Raw genomic sequence first — 27,426 nt, forward strand, 5'->3', positions numbered from 1 at the left:
ATCTGCGCAATGATCTCTCTTTCACTCTTTCTGTTTTTCATTTCAATCCAAGCTCTACCTGATGTGAGAATTGAACTACTCAGGCTGTATAATTTCAGTTTTGTATCTACCTATTTTACTAAACCTTCCTTTGTTCGTCTTACCATAGACTCATAGACCCATAGACTCTAGGACTGGAAGGGACCTCGAGAGGTCATCGAGTCCAGTCCCCTGCCCTCATGGCAGGACCAAATACTGACCATCACTAATAGACACTTATCTAACCTACTCTTGAATACCTCCAGAGATGGAGATTCCACAACTTCCCTAGGCAATCTATTCCAGTGTTTAACTACCCTGACAGTTAGGAATTTTTTCCTAATGTCCAACCTAAATCTCCCTTGCTGCAGTTTAAGCCCATTGCTTCTTGTTCTATCATTAGAGGCTAAGGTGAACAAGTTTTCTCCCTCCTCCTGATGACACTCTTTTAGATACCTGAAAACTGCTATCATGTCCCCTCTCAGTCTTCTCTATTCCAAACTAAACAAACCCAATTCCTTCTGCCTTCCTTCATAGGTCATGTTCTCAAGACCTTTAATCATTCTTATTGCTCTTATCTGGACCCTCTCCAATTACTCCACATCTTTCTTGAAATGCGGTGCCCAGAACTGGACACAATACTCCAGTTGAGGCCTAACCAGCGCAGAGTAAAGCGGAAGAATGACTTCTCGTGTCTTGTTTACAACACACCTGTTAATGCATCCCAGAATCACGTTTGCTTTTTTTGCAACAGTATCACACTGTTGACTCATATTAAGCTTGTGGTCTACTATGACCCCTAGATCTCTTTCTGCCATACTCCTTCCTAGACAGTCTCTTCCCATTCTGTATGTGTGAAACTGATTGTTCCTTCCTAGGTGGAGCACTTTGCATTTATCTTTATTGAACTTCATCCTGTTTACCTCAGACCATTTCTCCAATTTGTCCAGATCATTTTGAATTTTGACCCTGTCCTCCAAAGCAGTTGCAATCCCTCCCAGTTTGGTATCGTTCACAAACTTAATAAGCGTACTTTCTATGCCAACATCTAAATCGTTGATGAAGATATTGAACAGAACCGGTCCCAAAACAGACCCCTGCGGAACCCCACTTGTTATACCTTTCCAGCAGGATTGGGAGCCATTAACAACTACTCTCTGAGTACGGTTATCCAGCCAGTTATGCACCCACCTTATAGTAGCCCCATCTAAATTGTACTTTCCTAGTTTATCTATAAGAATATCATGCGAGACCGTATCAAATGCTTTACTAAAGTCTAGGTATATCACATCCACCGCTTCTCCCTTATCCACAAGGCTCGTTATCCTATCAAAGAACGCTATCAGATTAGTTTGACACGATTTGTTCTTTACAAATCCATGCTGGCTATTCCCTATCACCTTACCACCTTCCAAGTGTTTGCAGATGATTTCTTTGATTACCTGCTCCATTATCTTCCCTGGCACAGAAGTTAAACTAACTGGTCTGTAGTTTCCTGGGTAGTTTTTATTTCCCTTTTTATAGATGGGCACTATATTTGCCCCCTTCCAGTCTTCTGGAATATCCCCTGTCTCCCATGATTTCCCAAAGATAATAGCTAGAGACTCAGATACCTCTTCTATTAACTCCTTGAGTATTCTAGGATGCATTTCATCAGGCCCTGGTGACTTGCAGGCATCTAACTTTTCTAAGTGATTTTTTACTTGCTCTTTTTTTATTTTATCTTCTAAACGTACCCTCTTCCCGTAAGCATTCACTATACTAGACATTCCTTCAGACTTCTCAGTGAAGACCGAAACAAAGAAGTCATTAAGCATCTCTGCCATTTCCAAGTCTCCCATTACTGTTTCCCCCTCCTCATTGAGCAGTGGGCCTACCCTGTCCTTAGTCTTCCTCTTGCTTCTAATGCATTGATAAAAAGTCTTCTTGTTTCCCTTTATTCCCATAGCTAGTTTGAGTTCATTCTGTGCCTTTGCTTTTCTAATCTTGCCTCTGCATTCCTGTGTTATTTGCCTATATTCATCCTTCGTGATCTGACCTAGTTTCCATTTTTTATATGACGCCTTTTTATTTTGTAGGTCACACAAGATCTCAAGGGTAAGCCAAGGTGGTCTTTTGCCACATTTTCTATCTTTCTTAACCATCAGAATAACTTGCTTTTGGGCCCTTAATAGTGTCCCTTTGAAAAACTGCCAACTTTCCTCAGTTGTTTTTCCCCTCAGTCTTAATTCCCATGGGACCTTACCTATCAGCTCTCTGAGCTTACCAAAATCCGCCTTCCTGAAATCCATTGTCTCTGTTCTGCTGTACTCCCTTCTACCCTTCCTTAGAATTGCAAATTGTATGATTTCATGATCACTTTCACCCAAGTGTAGTACCATTGTAGTTTCTATTTTCTAAAGTTTTTCCATTTTCTAAAGTTTTAAATATCCTGATTGCATATCACCATGTTCTGACCCAATCCTTAAGAACATTTGTTTTCTACAAAACATACCAATAAGTGCCTAATAATCCTTTATCCCGCTTCACCCTATTATCTTCCTCTCCCATATAACATTCTGTCTTGCCTCCCAAACCTGCTATCTGTTGCACATTTGTACAGTGTTTTACCCTGTTCCCCTACTCTCACTTCTCTTTTGTTGTGTTTTCTTATAATTTAGACTAGTTCCATCTCATACCCTCATCACAAAAATCTGCCAAATCAACAGAATTGTCACCGCAAACAGCCTTGAAACTACAAGAGTACTACAATTACAGAAGAGACTAACGTATCACAGGATGGGTCTGGTTAAACAACTGGAAGCAAGAGATTACATGTCACTCACCATCCTGACACCAGCAGTGAAACTAAAGAGGAGAGGCACAGGTCACAATCTGAACAGTTTAGCCTAATACTAAGTTTATATAAACTTCCTGATGAGGGAATGAGAAATAAATCACATAGGATGGAAGGAAGCCAGTGACATTTCCCTTCTGTATCCCATATCAATTCTGCTCACTCTATTCTGCCACCTGAAACCAAGCATCCAGTTAAATCACTGCATGACAAATGCATCCACTTCCGTTAGCTGTGCATCTGTGAAAACACAGCCCTCTCACCTAGGTAGCTAGAGCATAGGCATCTTAGAAATCCTGTAGCATGTCCTGCCCTCTTAACCTCCTGTGATCCCCCCCTCTTTTAATTGTCATCCAAAGCCAAATACATAGTTCCTGCCTAAAGATTTTCCGTAGCTTCCAAGGCCCAGAATCTATCATGCATAACTTTCCCTAGCCACAAATAAGCCAATAATTTTGGGCTGCAAAGGCCAAACGCTCACATTGCAAATCAAGGGAAAGATAGTTGTTTTTTCATAGATTCATAGATTCATAGACTCTAGGACTGGAAGGAACCTCGAGAGTCATCGAGTCCAGTCCCTGCCCTCATGGCAGGACCAAATACTGTCTAGACCATCCCTGACAGACATTTATCTAACTCTTAAATATCTCCAGAGATGGAGATTCCACAACCTCCCTAGGCAATTTATTCCAGTGTTTAACTACCCTGACAGTTAGGAACTTTTTCCTAATGTCCAATCTAAATCTCCCTTGCTGCAGTTTAAGCCCATTGCTTCTTGTTCTATCATTAGAGGCTAAGGTGAACAAGTTTTCTCCCTCCTCCTGATGACACCCTTTTAGATACCTGAAAACTGCTATCATGTCCCCTCTCAGTCTTCTCTTTCCCAAACTAAATAAACCCAATTCCTTCAGCCTTCCTTCATAGGTCATGTTCTCAAGACCTTTAATCATTCTTGTTGCTCTTCTCTGGACCCTCTCCAATTTCTCCACATCTTTCTTGAAATGCGGTGCCCAGAACGGGACACAATACTCCAGCTGAGGCCTAACTAGTGCAGAGTAGAGCAGAAGAATTGTCTTGTTGTCATGTCTTGTTTAAAACACACCTGTTAATGCATCCCAGAATCACGTTTGCTTTTTTTGAAACGGTATCACACTGTTGATTCATACTTAGCTTGTGGTCCACTATGACCCCTAGATCTCTTTCTGCCATACTCCTTCCTAGACGGTCTCTTCCCATTCTGTATGTGTGAAACTGATTGTTCCTTCCTAAGTGGAGCACTTTGCATTTGTCTTTATTGAACTTCATCCGGGTTACCTCAGACCATTTCTCCAATTTGTCCAGATCATTTTGAATTTTGACCCTGTCCTCCAAAGCAGTTGCAATACCTCCCAGTTTGCTATAGTCTGTAAACTTAATAGGCATACTTTCTATGCCAATATCTAAGTCGTTGATGAAGATATTGAACAGAGCCGCTCCCAAAACAGACCCCTGCGGAACCCCACTTGTTATATCTTTCCAACAGGATTGGGAGGCATAACTACTCTCTGAGTACGGTTATCCAGCCAGTTATGCACCCACCTTATAGTAGCCCCATCTAAATTGTATTTGCCTAGTTTATCGATAAGGATATCATGCGAGACCTTACCACATGCCTTACTAACGTCTAGGTATACCACATCCACCACTTCTCCCTTATCCACAAGACTCGTTATCCTATCAAAGAAGGCTATTAGATTGGTTTGACATGATTTGTTCTTTACAAATCCATGCTGGCTATTCCCTATCACCTTACCACCTTCCAAGTGTTTGCAGATGATTTCTTTAATTACTTGCTCCATTATCTTCCCTGGCACAGAAGTTAAACTAACTGGTCTGTAGTTTCCTGGGTTGTTTTTATTTCCCTTTTTATAGATGGGAACTATATTTGCCCTTTTCCAGTCCTCTGGAATCTCTCCCGTCTCCCATGACTTTCCAAAGATAATAGCTAGAGGCTCAGATACCTCCTCTATTAACTCCTTGAGTATTCTAGGATGCATTTCATCAGGCCCTGGTGACTTGCAGGCATCTAACTTTTCTAACTTTTTATATAACCCTGATAAGAATATGGGTAAAATTTCAAAATAACTTAAGTGCTATTTTCAACAGTGGCTTAAGACACTGAAGGAGTTTAAATCTCATTGAAAGTCAATGGGCCTTAGGCTTCTAAATATCTAGGTCAGTTCTGAAAAAGGAACTTATGTGCTTTTGAAACTTTTACCCCATATCTAAAGTACCGTGGGGCTGCTCAGCACAAGAACAATAATTTATGGTATACAAGTTCATTTATTCCTCAGACCTCTTTCCAATATGACTAGGGCCCTACTAAATTCATGGTCCATTTTGGTCAATTTCATGGTCATAGGATTTTAAAAATCATACAACTTGTGATTTCAGCTATTTAAAGCTGAAATATCATGGTGTTGTAATGGCAGGGGGTTGCAACACTGCTACCCTTACTTCTGCGCTGCCTTCAGAGCTAGGCAGCCGGAGAGCGGCAGCTGTTGGCCAGGCACACAGATCTGAGGACAGTGCCCGACCAGAAGCGCAGAAGTAAGGGTGGCAATATCATACCATGCCACCTTTACTTCTGCACTGCTGCCTTCAGAGCTGGGCAGCTGGAGAGCGACAGCTGCTGGCCAGGAGCCCAGTCGTGAAGGCAGTGTCGCTGCCAGTAGCAGCGCAGAAGTAAGGATGGCATGGTATGGTATTGCCACCTTTATTTCTAGGCTGCTATCTGAAGAGCTGGGCCCTCAGTCAGCAGCCACCACTCTCTGAGCACCCAGCTCTGAAGGAAGCAGTGCAGAAGTAAGGGTGCGCTGCTGCTACTGGGGCGCTGCCTTCAGAGCTGGGGCCCAGCAAACAGCTGCCACTCTCCAGCCACCCAGCTCTGAAGGCAGCACAGCAGTAAGGGTGGCAATATTGTGACACCTCTAAAATACTCTTGCAACCCCTCCGGCAACTCCCTTTTGGGTCAGGACCCCCAATTTGAGAAATGCTGGTCTCACTCATGTAATCTGTATAGCAGAGGGTAAAAGTACACAAAAGACCAGATTTCTCAGGGGGAGACCAGATTTCACAGTCCATGGCGCGTTTTTCTTGGCTGTGAATCTGGTAGGGCCCTAAATATGATCGATTAACATAAATTCCATAGCTGGCACCTTTTCTGTACCACCAGGATGAACTCTCTAAGGAACTTCTATTCAATAACCACATCTTTTGTGGGAAGGAACAGAACATTCTAGCCTTCAAGTTCTTCTCTGTTGTGTATCTCAAGTAAGATGAACAACTGGTTAGCACAATGCGCAGCACGCAAACCACATGTTGCCAGTTACCATCTGTAATGAAAAATTGCTAGCTACTGCAGAAAGGCTGCAGTTACAGTTGTGGCTATGTAGACACAGCTCAAAGGCTTCTACTGACAGCACTGGAATTGCTGAGGAATCACAAGGCAGACAATGTACTATTTTCTTCTATCCAGCATGAACAAACTTTCTGCTGAAAATGTACAACAACTAGTACAACAATCTGTTTTATTATACATCAAGTATAGATTGTGTGTAGAGCACATGGGATGCGATGATCCATACTCCAAGATGCCAATCTAAGTAGATAATACAGTCAAACAGAAAATACACCTGGTGACCAAACAATGGTGGTGAGGAGGGGTTGTTTCATTTTTAATAGAGTACAGCAATATATTTTGATTCAAAGGATTAAAACTGATAGGCTTTGCAGAAAATCAGAGGGGTAGCTGTGTTAGTCTGGATCTGTAAAAGCAGCAAAGAATCCTGTGGCACGTTATAGACTAACAGACATTTTGGAGCATGAGCTTTTGTGGGTGAATATCGTCAGATGCATCTGACAAAGTGGGTATTCACCCACAAAAGCTCATGCTCCAAAACATCTGTTAGTCTATAAGGTGCCACAGGATTCTTTGCTGCCTTTGCAGAAAATGTGTGTTTTAAGCAGCGATTTGACTGAGCATCAGTGAAGGAAATTCCCAAAGGCAAAATAGGAGAAGAAACAATAACTACAAAGGTGAAGTGTACAATAGGAATAGATAGGCAGGAGGCATAGGTCATTTACGATAATTAGTATTCAATTTGCAATTAATATAGTGAAAAGGGAGTGGCCATGAAAGCGCCTTGAGATGCAACTGGATTTTCTCAAAAAGGCCCAATCCTGTGAGACTTTTAATCAGGTTAATTGGTGTAATACACAGTCTTCCATTCATTCTGTCTTTCCTTGTGTGCAGCAGAATAAAAGCCACTGCATTTTTCCACTCACATGATGCTGCCTGAGATCTCCAAACTGCAATGATTACTCAATTTGCATCTGATTTAGAGTCTTAATATCTCAACTGTGATTTTACATAACATTTCTGCTTTTGTCTCTCATTTCCCTAATTCATACATAGATTGAGAAAAGCGTCATCTAGGAGAAAGTACCCTATTGCCCCAGGAGGTCATTTGGATTTCCGTTGGGTTTAAGGTTTCAATACTTTTTTCCATCTGGTAGCACAACATATTTCAGTGGTTAAAACATCATATTTTCATTCATCTACATAAAAGTGGACCAAATAAATTCTGCCTTTAGACCTTCATATGCAACGCTCATTAAAGTGAATTGAGTATTTCATGTGAATATCTGAGGGCAGCATCTGGCCAAATGCTTTAAGCTTTTTATTTTATCATTATTAACATGCATGACCTTTTCATACAAAGTATTAACAAATCTAATTCATAACTTGAATGTGTTACCTTTAAAAGTCTCATTTGTGTTTTGTCAATCTTTTATTCTCTGGTCAGGCCCAATATTTTAAAGTGGGAAGTTAAGTATTTCTCATAATTCGGTGCTTTAGTCTTCAACCCCCAAAACAGTGGGTAACTGAAGGAATCATCTGAAGGCAACCAGGTTGGACCAGTGTAAGTGTGCCTGCAGTATTGTTATTACTAGATATATCACGCATAAAAAGGAAGAACCCAGCTTGAGTACCAGGGCTTCTTTTCAATTGCCTTGCACTGTGTGTAGTAATATATACATGTGTAAAACTCTACTATTATAAGGGTATGTCTACACTACCCACCGGATCGGCGGGTAGCGATCGGTTTATCGGGGATCGATATATCGCATCTCATCTAGACAAATCCCGCGCCGTGAGGACAGGAGGTAAGTCGAAATAAGATACTTCGACTTCAGCTACGCTATTCCCGTAGCTGAAGTTGCGTATCTTACATCAACCCCACCCCCTAGTATAGACCAGGCCTTAGTTGGTCAAGTATATTACTCCCAGTTTGCATAACTGTAGGAAACTGTAACAAGATGCATGGCAATGCTTGCAGCACTCTCCTTAATGCAGATTCATATTCCCTGCACCTCCTCTCCTGCTCATCACTCTTTACCCTGAGCTCACACTCCCTCCCGACACCAAACTTGTGCTATATAGGATTAAACATTAATTTAGTAAGTGTCAACATCCCTGTAAGGTAGCTAGGAGATACATACTAGAGAGATTATTTTGTCCACCATTGAAGCGCAACCACCTCTGGGGTGAAACATGGCTGTTTTACAGTGTACAGCAACACTGTCCAATTGAAATTACAGGAGAAATTTAGGTATGCAAAACATACTTACTAGAACATTTGCTACTTCTTGAACAGTAGGGTGGAGGCTATACAAGGTTTTCCATTAATGTAATTTCAATTTTTTTCAGTGAATTTGTTTTGATCATGGTTTTATCCCTTGCGTGTGTGTTTTAGTCAATTTAAAAGTGGTCAACTTTTACTGGAGCAAATAGCCATAGAAAGAGAATTGCAAAAAGCATGTATTTGCCGATGTAAATATTCTCCCCAAAGTCCTTGTAACTTAACCAATCAAGGAAAAGAAACAAATAATCACAGCTATACAACACAGCTCAAGTTTTGAATATCTATGATCTTTCCATAAAGTAAACATTTAATAAACAAATAACCAGATAAACTGAATGATGACTCAATGTGAAGAAACTGTAATATACTTGCACATTATTTTCTCAGCTCTAGTGAGTATCGGAGTTGGAATCTGGCAAAAAAAACCCATGAGATTAATACAACTGTTCTTAAGAAAAATACCATGTGACCTGTATTGATCTCAGAATGCGAAGATTTTGCTTTTACACTGAATTAAAAAGACGGCATCTGAAACTTCATGCTGCAACATTGGTTCATGACCAACTCAGAGAGAAGACCGACATTTACTCAATCACCAGCAGTATTTCCTGTGCTAGCTGTCCTTGGATAGTCTCCTGTCCAAACACTAACCTGTCACAACTTTGCTTAGGCTAGTGAGATGTTATGAGCTCAGAGCACAAAGTATTGGAGTGCATAAATGATGTTATTTTTCTCCATCTGAAAGAAATTCTAAGAGTGGAAGAGTCAAAACGATATCCCTGTGATATGATTTTCCTCTAAACATTTTTTCATTATATATTATATTCAATTTATGTTTATAGACACATATACAGAGCCTACCTACAAGAAATACAGACAAATTCACCTGAGTTTGGGTATGAAAGGTTTACTTTTTAATTAATAGTCCCTGATTTAAAACTAAGCTGAACATGAAGCGATGGGACTTTTTAGTTTTCCAGTACTAAATCTGTTGTGGAGAATTAAATGTGTACACTGCACACACACATAAAAATTGCAAACATCTAGAAGATAATAAGGTGATAAGTAACAGTCGGCATGGATTTGTCAAGAACAAATCATGTTAAACCATCCTAATAGCTTTCTTTGACAGAATAACATGCCTTGTGGATGGGAAGAAGCGGTACAGCTTGACTTTAGTAAAGCTTTTGATACTGTCTCACAAACAAACCAGGGAAATACAACCTAGATGGAGCTACTACAAGATGGATGCAAAACTGGCTGAAAAACTGTTCCCAGAAAGTAGTTATCAGTGGTTCACAGTCAAGCTGGAAAAGCATATCAAGTAGAGTCTCGCAGGGATCATTTCTGGGTTCTGTTCTGTTCAGTATCTTCATCAATGATTTAGATAATGGCCTAGAGAGTACACTTATAGTGTTTGTGGATGACACCATGCTAGGAGGAGTTGCAAGTGCTTTGGAGAACAGGATTAAAATTCAGAATGACCTGGACAAACTGGAGAAATGGTCTGAAGTAAATAGATTAAATTCAATATGGACAAATGCCAAGTACTCCACTTAGGAAGGAACAATCAGCTGTACACATACAAAATGGGAAATGACTGCATAGGAAGGAGAAGTTCAGAAAGGCATCCGGAGATCGTAGTGGATCATAAGCCTCAACAGTGTAACACTGATGCAAAAAAAGCAAACATAATTATGGGATGTATTAGCAGTATTGTAAGCAAGACACAAGAAGTAATTCTTCCACTCTACTCTGTGCTTCAGCTGGAGTACTGTGTCTAGTTCTGGGTGCCGTATTTTAGAAAAGATGTTGACAAATTGGAGCAAGTCCAGAGAAGAGCAACAAAAATGATTAAAGGTCTAGAAAACATGACCTATGAGAGAAGATTAAAAAAACTGGGTTTGTTTAGTCTGGAGAAGAGAAGACCGAGAGGGGACATGATAGCAGTTTTCAAGTACATAAAAGGCTAGTACAAAGATGAGGGAGAAAAATTGTTCTTCTTAACCTCTGAGGATAGGACAAGAAGCAATGAGCTTAAATTGCAGCAATGGCAGTTTAGGTTGGACAATAGGAAAAACTTCCTGTCAGGTTAAGCACTGGAATAAATTGCCTAGGGAGGTTGTGGAAATTGCATCACTGGAGATTTTTAAGAGCAGATTAGACAAACACCTGTCAGGAATGGTCTAGACTATAGTCCTGCTGTGAATGCAGGGGACTGGATTAGATAACCACTTGAGGTCCCTTCCAGTCCTACGATTCTATGAAAAACTCCTTTGCTAACTGCCCATGCCTACAAACATGTGCCTTAGACTCTCTGGCAGAGAGTGGGAGAGAGAAGAGAAAGTTTGCAGTTATGGTACTGCCTCCAGTACATGCTGATGGTCATACAGATTTCTATATACTGTGGGGGAAAGCAGTAGTGGGCTTTCTGAGCCATTTTTCTGCCTCCTCTGATCCTGGCATTCGCAAGAAGCGGAACTAGCTTCATTTGTAAGTTAGAGCAGCCACCAAACTTCTCTAGCTTATGTCAGATGAAACAGTTTCCTAGGAACCATTCTGTGAGTCCAGGATCACTAGAACAGTGGCATGCACACCCCATCTTTGAATGTCCCATGTGCAGCACAAAGCACAGATCCAGCTTTATAGTACTGGGAAGCTCCCCTACATCAAGACAGCTTGAAATGCTCTGCATTGCTTGAGCAGTACCAAAGAGAATTACCCTTGGCGGAAGATCTCAATCTCTGTCTCTGCAACTAAACTCTCCAGCAGCAAAAGAACAACTTGATTATTACTTTTCCAAGTTCCATTTTAATCCCATGTTTCCTATGAAGTATGCCTTTGGCTTGCAAGCAGTCAATAATGCAATCAGTTATAATTCTCTTTAACAGTGTCATTTTAAAGATGTATCTTCAAAAAAAAGTGTCACAGCATGGCATACTACTCCAGAGAAAGCCAGGCCATTATCGACAAAATGTTTTGACTCTTTAGACAGAATAGTCTTTGAAAAAAAGCATCCAGATCATAGCGAAATTATTGTCTCAATGAAGGGCAAGCCAGTGATGCTATGGGAATGAAACTCTGGGGTTCTCTAGAGGGCCAGGCTATGACATACTGGAAAGTGCCAGCTGGACTGCGGCATCTGGGAAAGAAACCTGGTGATTGGATAAAAGCATTATCTGTCAAATAATCTACACCGTGCGTCAGTCTGGCTCCCACACCCAGTGCAGTACTCAGCTCTGAGCCAGAACATTCTGGGTTCAAGCACCAGGCCAGCACTGTACTGGAGGTGTCCGTCTTTGTGGACTAGCAGCGTGTAGCTTGCTGAGTCTGTCAGAGCAAATTCTGTTTTAGTAACAACATAAATTGGAACTGGAAGCTTAAAACCCACCACTTGGTTTAAATGCAATGTCATGCCCTATGAAAGGTGGGAGAGGATTGCTGACATCAGTCAGTCCCAGCCACATATCAGACCCTCACTGCTCAATGGTAGGCTTTTATTACACTTTCTGGTATGTATAGCAGCAACAGATCTAAAATGAGAATCACTGAGAATCAATGGGATAGGATTCGTCTGTTCTCCTGTCCAGTGCAAGTGCTGCCGCTGTAATAAACAGAAATCTGATAACTTCATACTGTCAGCACAAAATGAAGCGCTGACCTTGACCTGTGTAACACCATCCAGTAATTTTTTCAGAACTCCTACATACCGTGCTACCCTGCTATGATCTAATAAGAATCTACAAGTAATTAACTGGAATTTTTTGAAAACCGAAGCCTTAATCAAATATGTATTCTTATCAGGGTTCCAAGTCAGCAATAAATTGGGACATTTAAAAAACTGGGATCTAATCCAGTCTGTGATCTGATCAGGGTTCAATGGCTATAATAAATTGGGACTATTAAAACTGGGATCCCATCCAACACTTTATTTTGTCTAAACCACAGGACCTAGCTGTGCTGCAAAGTCAGGAATATTCAATGAACAGTAATGCCAGGTTGGATTAACCCTGAATAAATAGTGATACCAAAACACACGGGAGTCCCAAACAGGTATGATCTTCCCAGGACTGAGGTAGGATAGAAATCAATTACCAAGATTTTATCAGAGAATCAATATGATCACCTCCAGGTTTTTATTTTTATTAAAATAATAATAATACTCCAAGACTTAGCAGACTATAGCACAAAAGCCACATGAAGCACATGGGTTTGTTAGCTATCTGTGTGTAGGTTTTAAAATGTACTGTACAGTTAAAACTCTTAAAATTTTGCTTTTGAATACCACAAACATTCACTTCTCATTCCAAACAATAGCTGGCTGTTTTATCAGATTGCAGCTCATGTGGCTATTCTGGTTTTCATTTTCGTTTCCAGTAACATACAAATCCTCTGTAATTAAATAAAATGAAATAAATGCTGATAGAACAGGAATAGATTTTCACTCACTAGCATTCTCACAAAATGTTTTCTCTCTGAATGTTTTTATTTCTGTAAGACGCATTTAGTTTCTACAGGTATCACGCAGCTGCAAAATTAAATATCAGTTTGCCAAATATCAAAAACACATGTATTGATTTAAACTATGAGAATGGGCAACAAATGCAGCAGCCAATAAGACAAGGGAGAAGGTCTCACAGCTTTTGGAAGGAAAATTTAGAATCTTCAGTGTAAAAACTGAATCCAATTAACTTTCTCCAAATTTGAGATTTGCTCTTACCTACCTTCAGTTCAGGCCACTTTTTGAAAATAAGGGCCATTCCCTTGGCTTTCCCCCATTCTGCACAAAAACTTAAATGCTACTTTTAAAATTCTCCTCAATTAATTTCAATGAGAAACACAAAACTAAGGTTTAACTAACAAAATAAACTAGCTACCTCCCATAAAGAACCAGTGCAGGGCATTAGTCTGCACGCAGTGTGTCTTTATATTAACTAAGTCATATGTTATTTATTAAAATCACTCCGGTGTCAATGAGGAGCTTCATTTAGGGAAATTTTATTCTAACGTCTGTAAGATGTTCGACTGCTGAAAAGGAGACTTTGGTTTCAGCAGGGATACTCCAGTAAAATCATCCCAAACAAACAGGAAAAAATAGTTCTCTTTCAACTGTTACTCACTTTATTTGCATTTGAAAAGAGAATAAATTACTACATGTAAAACTCAAGTACCTAATATATTTTTCTCATTTGTTTTACAATAGTTTTCAAATGTTAAAAAATTAAAAGGCATCCCTACATGAGCTAGACAGGAAGGGAAGGGAAAAAGCCTGGGTTGAAAAAATTAAACAAATAAAATGACCACCTGTTCCAGTACTTAATAATTTACTAAAATAACAGCTTGTTTTTAAAGTGTAAAGAATGACAATTTGGTAGTAACTGATTGTGAACACACTAAAAAATATAAATTTGACTCAGCTTGATCAACTTTTTTTTTTTAAATCAGCCTTAGACATAGTATTTGCTTTTATTCCTTTTATGGACAGATTCTAGCCCTTTGGAGCTGATGTTTAATTATGGCCAAAGCAGGACCGGCTCCAGCCACCAGCGTAGGAAGCAGGTGCCTGAGGTAGCACTCCATCTGGTATCGGGGCAGCACGTCGGGGTCTTTGGCGGGAATTCGGTGGCGGGTCCCTCATTCCCTCTCTTCCTCTTTGAGGTGCTGCCAAATTGCCGCTGAACAGGAAGAGAGGGAGGACCCGCCCCTGAACTGCCGCAGAAGAAGCGGTGCGATTGAGCTGCCGCTGAAGTGCCACCACCCCTTTTTTTTTTTTTCTGCTGCTTCGGGTGGCAGAAAAGCTGGAGCTGGCCCTGGGCCAAAGCCTCCAAAGTGCGAACAAAATGATGAGTTTATTTAAAATAGGGCCTCAGTCCAACGAATCATTGACTTGCATTAGAAAGGACAAGCTATCAGCTCAGAGGATCAAAGAGCCGGGTAAGGAAAACCTCCTAATACAATATTGCCATTAAGTTCTAACATTCTTCTGTGAGGATTTAGTCATATGTGCTGCTATGAGCAATGAAAGACTGAAGGAGAGTGGAAAAAAGGAATAAACTGTGAAATTCAGAGGAGGTGTTGACTTCATATACAATTAGATACAGATAAGGCTATTACTGAGGAAGTAAGACTAACATCCTAAATTCCCATTAACCACTTCAAGCCCGTAGTAACATCAATCACAGAAAGTAATACAGGTTTCAGAAAGAAAGGGTAGGTTTTTGGTTGAGGCGGTAGATGATGAATCAGGAAATGTGGGCGCAGTTCCCAGCTCTGATAGAAACTTCCTTTTGGGAACCTGGACAAATCACTGAATTGGCATCCGTAAAATGAGAATAATGATGCTATTTTCTTTCTCCCAACCTTTGTCTTTTAAACCTGTTGGCTCCTGGGGCAAGGTCTGAGATGTAGTATGTGTTTTTACAGCATCTAACACAACAAAGACCTGAAGTTGGTTGGGACCTCTAGGAACTACTTCTAATATAAACAAATAATTAGAGCTGGTCGAGAGTTTTTCAATGGAACATGCCAATTTATCAAAACAAACTTTTTGCAGAAATTTATCATCTTCGTTGGGAAGGTTTTTCAGGCCCAGGAAGCAATTTTTAGCCAAAACCACAGAGACTTCCACCCCAAAATAGCCAATAGCCATAGCCTGGGCTATCGAAGATCCAGGTTTTAAGTCCCTGCTCAGCCTGAATTGGAGCAGGGACTTGAACCTGGTTCCCCAATGAGTAGGCTACAGAGTCAGTCTCTCTCTATCCCAGCGAACATTTAATTAGTTCTTTCTCATGTTATCATTTCAAATTTCAAAATCTCAAATTTATTTTGTGGAATGGAATTCTTGCTTTCCAGCCAGCACTATAAATAATAATGATGATGTTTTACCTTCACATTTTAGCGTAGGGTGTGTTGGTGGTACAAAACTGGCACAGAGAAGCAAGAAAAGGAAACACAGAAAAGAAAGGATTAAAAAAGAAAGATGTGGAATTGAAATAACGTTTATATGGGTACAGCAACAACATTTCACCTTGTAAGGGTCACATATGCAGCCTGATGCCCACTGGATTTTATGAAATATGATGTTATTGAGTGGGGGGGATTTTTGCACTTTGCAAAACTCCAAAGAAATCTTACTCTTCTAAGTTGTGAATGCACTTCCTACTGGAAAACACACCCCACAGAGATCTTGTGCCTTTGGAGGCATGCCAAACGTGCAGTGCATGCAAAACCAACCTCCCAACATCATGCAAGGTCCACACAGCTGCTAGGATGCTGAAATGCCCTTGACCGTTAATCCTATCCCACCCACCCCAAAAATCAACGACTCGAATCTCTGCCACTAACACCTGATATAGATAGCTCAGGGTCTGAAAAAAATGTGTCAGATCGATGTACGCACACGTGTGGTGAAGGAGTATTGGTTAGTGTGGCAGATCTTTGAAAAACCCAGGCAGTCAGCATTTAACTGACATACAACCTCAAGCAGCCAAACTAAGTTTTTTTTATTCTAGGGATGGAATTGAGACTTCACAATAAAAATTACTCATGTAACTATTCATGAAAAGGTAAAATTAGATAGGTAATTAATATCACTTACGAAAGTCAAAATTAGAAAAGTAATTAATACTTTGCTCAAGGTTAGTTAGGAGATTATCTTGTTTACAGTTCTGTAGTCTATCACTCTACAGTCAAGTGCTTGTTAGTTTTGTCATAAATACATTTCACTCCAAACAACAGTGCAGTTGAAAATATGATGCCTACATTCTAGCAAATCTTTAGTGAAGCTTGGTTTGTTAAAGATGAGACAACGTATGCATAATTGCAGTTAGTGAAGTCATAGTAGCAGCGAGATCTATGGTGTAGGCTCTCCGCATGGTTTTCTTTGCCAATATGTGCATTAAAATCTTAGACTTGAATTACATTATGCATTACAGGATTACTGAATCTTGGGACACAGTTATAAAACTCATCCATACTGTCTTCATAAGCATCGTCATTAGGTGAATAGTCAACAACAATATAAAGTACTCCATTTCATTTAAACTGGGTTACTTATCTTGAGGCTGAACTTAATCAACCCCTCATATCATTCTTGCACAGAAACGTGTGAGAAAACCAGCTATAGTATGCACTTTTCCTTTATCATTGCTAAAATCTTTGCCACCCTGTGACCAGTAGTACAAGATAGGGTTCAAGAGTCAACTAGTAGATAGTCTTGAACGACAAAAAATATATAACTATGCTCTTGTTTTAGTTAGGCAGCGTCATGACCTGCTTGTATATACAGTATATGTTATACCACTTTGGGGATAATACGAGTATTTTTTTTATGTAAGCAGAATTATCTGAAGGAGAGAGGCTGATATTTCTATTCATTTGCATTGTGGAAGAAGAATCAAATAAGTGAGTTAAAAATATCAGCTAAGTTCATCAACTTCTCAACACACCTGCTGTTCTCCATTTCAGTTCAAACACTTCCAGGGCAGAAAGTTAAATCATTATTAGAGAAGAGAAAACAGAATGAAGACGACATTAGACTGCCTGTTTCTAATACACCCTTACCAATTTACTATCAGTCAGCGATTGTGGAGTTTTAAAAAGCAGTTAACACTAAAGAAATGTTAAGAACAATTATCTCATGTCCAATTGGAACATTAGCCCTTTAGACAGAAGGGCTCATTCCTTTCAGTCTGCCAACATTTTAGTAAATGACACTGGCCCTTTAACAGATGGGATACATACTTCTTAGCTTGCCAGTATCCTAATAAAAGACACTGGCTTCTTTAAAATGAAGGACACATACTTCTCAAATTGCCAGCATCCAAACTGGGAATCAGTAGTTTAAAATAAAGGTAGCACTCCACTGCCTGGCAAAACCAGGGACATGCTACAGAAATTTTAAAGCAAATGGTATAAATCCTACCCCGAAATTATTTAATTTAGATAAACTACCTATTAAAACACCGGGTAGGTATATCCAATTATCAGTACTACAGTAACTGGATAGCCCACCATCTCCTGAAATAAGTGGAATAAATATTATTAATAACCTTTGGGATACTTTCCCCCATCAAATCCCATTAGTCACCCAGTCACATGACTAAAATACATTGTGCAATAGTCTTTCAACTGGGTAACAGTGCATGAAGGGAGGCTAGATGTCTCAAAAGACTTGTGAGCAGCAACACAAAGGTAGGGCTGTCCCCTTAGCTCTTGTGTGTGTGTGACATCCCTGCAAAGAGAGAGAATGCAGCTGCCCGGGTATATTGAGAAAGCAGCGATGCCCATTTTCTCCCCATCTCCCAATGAGCCGAATACTCTAATGAGGGGAGGAGGGCCCTGCAGTGTGCCTCTTTCCCCAGCTAACACACATTACCACAGTGTGGGACCTCTCATATGAAAAACACGTGCCACTATTGCTTGAGCTAGGAGACTGCATCCCTTTGATGGCAACTGTAGCAGACTCATTAACCTCCTACGTGCACCATCTACTGGAAGGGAACAAAGACCCAGCCTGTGGAAATGTGGTTGCACTCAGAAGGCTAGTCTTTATTGGGGAGCAGGAGAGAAGCGTTTGCTCACCTTCAGGGCAGCACTGCAAGGATTACCTATTTTTCCAGGCTTTTTCAAGAGTGGGAACTCAGGAGGGTGGGAGTCAGGAGAAGTAAAAGCTATTAGTTCTATTGGGCTGGAAAGGCACTGAGGTTGTTGAGTTTATGGATGGGACAGGTATATTTTATAAGAGAGGAAAAAAAGCAACAGAAGAAAAATAACCCCCCCTTGGTTTACAATGGTTCTTCAGTCTCTCAGGACCTCTTCTAACCTTTGGGACTACTTTATTCCCATTGTCCTTAGGCATATTCAGCATTTGTGTACTTTATATTATTACAACATGAATCTAGAGGTTAATTTCTTCTATAACCTTGAATGAACACAACACGAAAAAGGAGGAAACAACATAAAGATGAATATACCAAAGCTGCACTTAAAGCAGAAAACCTATTGATTGGCACCATAGTCAGAAAAGGCCTGGAGTGCTGGAAACCAGTACAGGGGTTGTAGGAAGAAAGGGAACCTGGAGGCCCATACAGAAGCTGTTCCTACTGCCTTATGGAGGAGACGGGGAGCCCAGTGCACAAAGCTCCAGAAGTAGCAGCTCGTAGCATTGGGAGGGAAGCGAGGAGAAATGAGACCAGGCCTCAGGAGAAGGTCCCCTTACTGGCATTGGGTAGTGTGGGCCCTGAAGAGGAGCTGCTGCATCAGGCTGGGCAGAGAATGCATTAAGCACCATCAGAGAAGTAGAGGAAGCAGAATAGATGTTGTTATGCAGTAACCCAGCATGGCAGCAGCCTCAGGAAGGCAAAGCCAGAAGACTGGCCTAACAATGTTGCACTGCAGAGACCGACTGGCAGAGAGCTGGGATGGCATATCACTGGCCCAGGCCTGGAACAACTGCCCTGGCTTTCCCTCCTACATAGGAGGTCCTTGCCTTCTGTTCTTCTAATCAACATAGATGTTTACATGATTTACTCACCTTTCACGCTCATCTTTCATCTTTTCTAGTTCTTCTTCTCTCAGTGTGCCGTGTTTTGGATTTTCCTTCTGGTCAGCTTTCCCACCTTTCTCTTCTTTCTTCTTTCCAAATCTGATTAAGACATTAGGAAAGGGTCAGGGGAAGAGGAGAGAATTAGTAGAGGAAAAATGCAATATTTACTGAGTACACAACAAAGCTGCAGATTTACGCAATGATAATGTAGTGAGCTATTGCCTAGAGTAAGGGACCTATCGCAATAATAAAATAAATTACCAATAATTCTGACTATACACCATTTACACAGTACTTGATCATGAACGTATTTGGACTTTGAGTGCTTTAGAGAAATTACCACCCCACAAGACCTGAAACAAAAGCAGCTGCTATGCTAAGCTATTATTAGCATACATTTCAAAGTAGCTGAAGGTTCTTCTTACCAGAGAATAGGCTCTCTGAAAGCGATCTTCAGAGCAATCATATGTGCCAACATACAGAGTTGACCACATGTTCTACTTCTATTGGTAAAAATTGTCACTCATTCGCATATGGCTTTAACGTAAAGGTACAGGGTTGATTTTTGTTTAAAGTCACAGGAAGGTGCAATCAGGATCAAAAATAAATCTTGCCCTATTGCAAGATGAGAGAGATAGCTACTTCACAAAAGTCCTCTCTTAAATGCTTTACTTTCTATCTAATAAAGTATTATTGATATTATGAGAATGCTCCAGAGATCCCAGTCATTCCTGGGGTTCCATTGTATTAGGCACTGTACGAAGACATGCAAAACTATATTCCTTTCTTCACAGAGCTTGCAAGAGGTTATTAAGTGGCAGAGCTACATTTCATTTCTTATTGAGTTAGCTCTTGAGGTTGGATACACTCAGTATTATGGGCTAACCCTCCCAACCTCCCAAATTTGAATTCCTGAATTTCATATGTCACAAATGATCAGTCATTTTTATCATACTGCAACCTTTCAAGTGCCTTTATATGCAAATTAAGGCTAACGATTTACAAACATTATTTCTTCATGGAGCATGCTGTATTTTAACTTCATTACTACGCCTCACAACTTTTTGAATACTTCTATGGAAGTCAGTAACATTTCCTCGGTGATCTTTCCTTTATCCTTTTTTATTTTTCATTTCAGTCCAAACTGCCTTCAGTACGATAGCTGAACTACACTGCATAGACTTACGTTGTACATCACAGACCTCCTTTGACCAAGGCAGAATTCCTATGACTGTTCAGTCAGACTATGTCTACACGTGGAGCTAGATGTGTGAGGCCCAGCTCAAGCAGACATGCTCTCATAAAAATAGTGGCGTAGCCATGGTGTCACAGGCAGTGGTGGTACAGACTAGCTGCCCACAAAGTCCAGGGAATTTGTACTTGGAGTGATTAGGCTGCAATGCTGCAGCTACCTTACTATTTTTGCCGCACTCACTTGATGAGAGTTAATGTGAGTATGTCTGTGCGAGCTGGGAATCACACCCCAGCTCCAAGTGTAAACGTAGCCTCTGACTCCCAAAGTCATGATCCAGATTGGTAGTGAGTTTAATCAAATGAGCCTGAGCCTACAGAAAAATGACATCATTAGACACCAAAGGGCAAATCTTGCAAATAAGGCATTTCCATTATGACAGCAGCCATATTTACATAGACGAGGAAGTAGGGGTGTGGGGGGTGCCGCAGCATCCCCAGGTTTTATGTGGGGCTGCTGCGGACTCCACTCACTGGGTTCAGGTCCCGGGGGCCAGCCCTGTGCCCCACTCCCCAGCTGCTGGCTCTGAACTCTGCTCCTCAGGTTCCTGCACCCAGCCCCACCCCCCATTCCCAAGCTTCCGCACCTGGCTCCCCGCTCCCAGGGCTCCACTCCCAGAGCCCCACCCCTGGGGCTATGCTCCAGGCATCACATGGCCTGGCTGCCGGCTCCTGCTTAGGGCTCCACTCCTGGCCCCATGCCCACTTCCAGCTCTGACCATGGCTTCCATCCCCTTACCCCTCTATGGGTCCCCCCTCACAGAAACACAGCCCTGCTCCCAGCCTCAGCTCGGGGGAGAAGGGGCATGGACAGGGGTCAGGCTTTCAGCACGTCCACTACTAAAAAATCTTCCAGCGCCACTGCATGTTTGTGGGTGAGTGAGAGAAAGAGACACGGTGATGGTGAAGGAGCAGAGGGAAGCAGCAGAGGTGCAGGCAAGAGGACTTGACCCTCCCTCGTAAATGTGCAGAAGAGCTCCAGGGTGGCTCTTTGCAATGGAATGAGGAAGGAGACTGGGCATATTGGGGGTATGGTGGATGTGTCTGTACATACTTCATCTTACTCTTCCCCACATCTCTGCAGTAGCAGCCACAGCCCCAAGTCCTATTTAAAGCACTAATGGCCTGCTGCTCCAGAAAATACATGCCACTTCCTTAGAGATCCCTGTTCCAAACATACACCTGATCCACGAGCCATACTTGGTTCTCCTTCTATCGTCCCATCTCACTACGGTGCTATCAGAATAATTAAATTTCATACCTGCGCTCTTTTCAAGTGGAAAGTCTACATTCGGGCTCCATTATCAGCTTCTAGGTTCCTGTGGTCTCCAGAGACTGTGGAGCCACATACATGTGAAGGGGGGGGGGAACACTGCAGCTAGGAAGAGATGGGAAAGGACAGGCATGTGGTTGTGTATATCTAGATGTGAAAGAGTGATTGAGAGAGCACACATGTGTGTGAAAGAGAAAGTACTGAGCAGGAGAGATGGACACAGAGACTGGTGAAAAGACACAGGCATAAAAGAAGAGCTAGATGGGACCACGCAGATGTTATTTCATATAGGAATGGAAGGTCAAACCAAACCAAAACCACTCACACACCTTAGTCCAACACCTGCAAGGTGGATGGGAAAAGAATCTGTTTTCCAGCACTTGCATATTCGCTGAAGATCTCTCATGGCAGTATCCTCAAGAGAGAATGCATTAGCTCTTGAGTCCTGGCCCTGATCTGACTCTGGCAGTTTGTTTATATTCTTCCTGCCTACAGTTCCCCCACAGTATCAATTACGGCTTTGTGGAGTCTAGTATTTGTCTTGAGTATTTATAGATGCTGAAAACATTATTCTTGGACATTTTGTGTTGCTGTAGGGAGGTAAAGTTAGATATGTAGCATACAAAAATGTTAAAAAAAAAGATTGAACTCCTCTGACTTTCAAGTCTGGGTATTATTTGTTGCTTACGAAAGGAATTTTTTTTTAATAAAATGACAATTTTGTTTGTAATAACTGCCAGTTTGACATCGCTTTGCACAAACACTGCTGTCTGCTAGTATAGCGGCTGTTGCCATGAATTGGTAAGGTCAAACATAATTATAAACTAGCAGTGGGGCGTTAGTCTTGATGAAAACAAGTTTTTCTGCTATTTTTGACTTCACCCAAGAGCTGTGTGGGCTTACAATATTTACCTTCCATACTAAATATGCAATATGCTGCCTAAGGCTGGGGAAATGTTCTGATTTTGGCCTCCTCTGTTCATTACTAAACTCTTAAAAATCTATTCCTCATTATTATTATTGTTAATTATTATGATGATGTTTTGCAGAACAGCAAAAGTCCAGCATGGACATTAAGGGGCAGGGGGAGGGGGGGAAGAGAGAGTGTATAAATTGCAAAAATTCAACACCAATTTGAAAAACCATATGTACTGCATAAAACCACAAAATATCCAGAATCATCTCAAACTGCATGTATACATCATTCCCTGAAAGTTATGGTATTTGCAAAGGTCTGTGTTCTCTGATGTGTTCTAAATTACCACAGACATATGCTGATGAAATTAACTTCTAGTTATTGTAATTTTGCATATTTTGTGCATTCCAGGCTTAATATTTCTCTAACATTTAGGGGACAAAATTATTTCCTTGCTAACCTCACACTGGGCCTGATTCTAAACTCCCGCTGAGTTTAATGTATGGGAACAAGGCTGTTGTAACAACTGCATTATGGTATTAATCAAGTTAAGACAAAAATTTTGTGAAAAGTGAATGGCTTTTGGCCTTGAGGCTTACAAAATCTACAGACAACAAATAACCGGATTACAGTAAAACCTGCCTTTTATATTAAAATGATTGATATAAGACTAAAACCATTAGTGAATAAATTTATTGCACACCAATCTTTAAAAGCTCTTTCAACAACATTGTACGTAGCAAAATTCTCTTAAGGTACTATCTGACAGAATTGTTACTTATTCAAAAACTTACATAGCAGAGGGAGGAATATAATTAGAAGACCTGAAAAATGAATAGATTGTGTGCATCTGCTTAGATTGTTTTGTGCGGAATGAAACCACTTAAAATAATAATAGAAGGGGGAAAAAACCATGTAGCAAAGTTATGCATTTATGTGTCCTACGCAATATAGTGATTACCTGGTGTAAAGCCTGTGAAGGAAGTTGTAGACGTAGAAACATTAGTATGCTTTTCACTATACAAGGGTAATATTCCAAATGCTCTGAGCACGCTACTCCTGCATGCAGAAGTAGAGAGGGATTTTCTTTACGTGATCTGCCCTCAGAAAGATGAAAATGAGTGAGTCATCCTCATGTGAAAGCCCATGTACTATTCTTGAAAATGTTTTACTACTCAGATGGATTTCCTTTTGCTAGCATTAGCTTTACCCATTGAAAGAAATCACCAAGGTCCTGAGAATACTTAAGGTATTTTCTATTAGAAACACTGAGTGAATCAACTCTTTGATTGCCAAATGTGTGATTTCTTACTGGAATATTTATGACTATATTATTGGTTCTGGTACATAAAGAGGGAATGTTTGTATTTCTACAGTGAATGTTAAGAGATTGTGAAAAAAATGCTACCAGACCGTTCATTCTATCAATGTCTTCATCCCTTTTTAAATTTCAAGATTTCAAGGACAAAAGCAAACCTCCTGTTCTATGGTCCTTCCCTGTTGTTCCTGGGAAAAATGTCTTAAATGCAAGACCTGAAACTGTGATCATGGCAACATTTCATTTCTGTGTTGAAGAGTGAGTTTCCAGAGCTCAAACGTGTTGATATTTGCTTCAAGGATTAAAAAGTAGGGAGGTCTATAAAGTCCCCATACTTCTAAGCAGGAGAAACATCTGCTGGGTACAGTCCCAAGCAGCTTGCTAGCTAAATCCAGCAATTGGGAATTCTTTAGTTAATTAGGTTCCCCCTATCGGTAGGTGTCACTGCAGCTAATAAAGAATGGAATTGCAAACATCTGTGGTGAAAGAAAAATAATTTAATTGGTCCAGGACATGAAAAAAACAAACACGCACATATCCCAACAATGCCATAGCATCTCCAGAAATGATTTGGAAAAAACCCTAGAGTGATTTGTAAAGTGTATATAACAGAAACACCCATTTCACAGCAAATGAAGAACAAAAAACCCATGCTGAGATTATTAAAGCAGCTCCACTATGAAGGACTAGAAATATAAAAATAACCCTCAAAATTAAATCTGAATGCAAGTAAGATGGGTGAGCAAGAAAGATAAAGATACTAATAAGGTATGATTTTCAGGTTCACACAGGGACTATAAAAAGCTTATTAACTGCTGTTACTGCTGTGTGTTTTAAGTTATTTTATCACTCAGCTTTACAGCAGAAGAAATACTCTCTAGAAGCAATGCTGTGCTTTGATTAATTACTTTCATACATACACTTTTACAGCGTATTAGACATTGCTGTGAAGATCTTTAGTGAGTCAGATTAACTGCTTGTGATTACTGCCCCAGACTCATTTTATGTTTATATTTATTTTAACAGCAATGTTAATTAAATATTTGTTTTATACTTCTAGTGTTTTTCTAACTACCTAAAAGGGTTGTTATTAAATGTTTACTTATTGGACAGAAGCTAAGTAAGCCTTATAGTATTATTGGGGGAAAAGATTTTACGAAAGCTACCGTACTACACAGACTATATAGCAGGTCTCAGTAGACGTAGTCCACGATTGGAGAACAAGTGCACACAACACAACTATAAAGCGCAAGTCAGTCATAGTTTAAAATAAAGCACTATACAGAATAATTGCCTCTGTTCAGCAAAGGCAGGTACCCACCTTCCTTTTCTTTCACACCTGGCACCGCCTTTTCCACAAACTGAGAAAAGGTTGCTATGAGGGAGCAATAGGATCTGTAAGCAGATTTGGTTTCTTTTGCAGGCAGGGACTGGGTTACATAGACATCTTGGGATTCTCAAATCCACTCAGCCTACTATGGATCACTTCAAAGGCTGCTCTGAGCACAGAATTATTTGCAGATGGAAGTAGTTCTAAGCAGTAAACACAATCAAACTTTGCATTCATAGGGCTGCTGAGACAATCTGAGGAAAGAGAAAACTGATCTGGCCACAGGCTAATGAATTTAGTTAATGTGCAGTCCAGGTCAACGTATTCGATTTTCTGTAACTATCAATCTGATGTGAATTTTTTAAATTAAGCTCTAAATTCAGCCACATTTTGGTAAATCAAAGTATGCTCTTGCTAACCATCTTCAAACCCATTTTGGAGAGAGTTCAACTGCAGCAATAAAACAATGGGGTTTAGCTGATTACAGGCAACAGGAAAAGGAAAGGTTAAGCAGAAAAAGTTGATATTCAGAAGATTTCTTTCTCTATTAAGGATGAAGCAGTCTCATTAAAGAAGCCTACATTATTAACACTAATATTGGTTGCTGCCGGTTTTTTATGCCAATTTTGAGAGAAACAAGGACGTATTTATTATATTCAACTGTTGGGAACAAGACTAAAATGACCGAGCTTTCAGATTCAGTCTAATGGGAGTAAAACTTTCTTTTTAACAACTCTGATTAAAGACAAAAAAATAAAATAAAAAGAAACCCCACCCTCTACTTCTTTGATGCTCAAATTAGCATCTTTTCTCCAGCATGCTGAATTAATTAGTAGAGTGACAAAGGAATTAGTCCTGATAGGATCAAAGCTGAAACCATATTTACTGGAATTTAAAATTAAGAACATAGAGCATTAACCCTCCATATTCCATGTAACTTTCTACATCCCATACTATCCGCCATCTGAATTCCCTGACAAAATAAACCAACAGTGCAATATTTTTCCTACTGAAGTTCTTCTAGAAAGAAAAAGACTCTTGCCTCAAAAGCTGCCACAGCAGAGAACTTTTCCAATGGAACACGCAAATCTTGAAGTGTTTATTTTTACATACTGCTGATTACGTAAATTCAGAGGCATTAACAGAATGAAGCAAACAGAGTCCAGAGAGGATATTTAAATAGCATTTATATAAATGCTTGGCTCCCAAAATTGTTACTACTTTTAAGGGTCAGTCAAGAAACTCCTAGTATCAAATCTTCTGAGAAGTCTCTTTGCTGTAGTACTTGACAAATAAATATCTATATTAAATGCAGAGGACCAAATTCAGAAGCTACATATCAAATGCAAGAGCTACATTACAAAGTGAAGCTTAATACTGTAGCATCCATGTGAAAAGCAATAAAAAATGGTCATCTAGGATTAAATGTCTCCTGGTTTTGGTGTTTTGGACAGAATACAAGCTCCAGTATCAGATAAACAAATACACCCCATCTAGTTTTCTGCGAGTTGGCTCTTTTCCACAGATGTCGCAGACTAAAGGTGGTCTAGACAGGTCCCCTACAGTTTTCTCTCTAGAATCATTGTCATTATCCCTACCTCTATATGCCTCAAATCCCTCCTTTTAAATGTTGAATTTGTCCTCAGCTTCAATAGCAGTGAGCACTGTACTACACTGCGTGAACTGGCTGGTAGGAAATGCTTATCTAGTAGGGCAGCTCTATCCCTTATCGCCAAAAGCCGAGCAACACCTCTGTAATACAGTAGTTTCACCAGAGCCAGAAAGGAAGAGACACCTGAAAGCACTCCACTCTCATACTCAGGTCTTCTGTGTCAGAAGAGGCCATCTGCAAAAGCACTGTGCCAATCTACTGAATCAGTTGCATGGAATAACTCTCATTAGCTTCTCTAGCTATGTAAACACTAGGGATAAAGGGTGGTTATTAAGGATAACAACGGTTTAAGATATTTATTTTTGGAACAAGTGATAATGTATTCACATTGTACGGAATGGGAGAGGGGAGCGGGAATTGTGCTTTTACCGAGTGGTGTTTTCCTGTGATATTAACTAACTGCAGGAAATCTGTGACATCAAATGGTGGCCTTGCTTCTATTTCCATGTTCACACAAGCTAGTGCTCAGGTCTCCTATATTAACTGTTTCTCTCTTTCTTTCTTGCAAGGGGCACCCATTCCAAGCAGTGTAGACTCCCACATCAAGCATATCAACCCCACAGTACTGTGGCACAGTTA

At 40.4% G+C, this 27,426-nt stretch overlaps 1 protein-coding gene across 1 annotated transcript in view; it reads right to left on the minus strand.

The window, feature by feature from the left end:
- PARD3B (par-3 family cell polarity regulator beta) overlaps positions 1-27,426 on the minus strand; it is a 693,368-nt gene that overhangs the window by 120,962 nt on the left and 544,980 nt on the right. The window contains 1 exon segment of the mRNA XM_030579423.1: positions 19,076-19,186. Coding sequence (XP_030435283.1) covers positions 19,076-19,186 — 111 coding nt within the window.

This window comes from Gopherus evgoodei, chromosome 11 (genome assembly GCF_007399415.2).
Source record: "Gopherus evgoodei ecotype Sinaloan lineage chromosome 11, rGopEvg1_v1.p, whole genome shotgun sequence".
Taxonomy (NCBI): domain Eukaryota; kingdom Metazoa; phylum Chordata; order Testudines; family Testudinidae; genus Gopherus; species Gopherus evgoodei.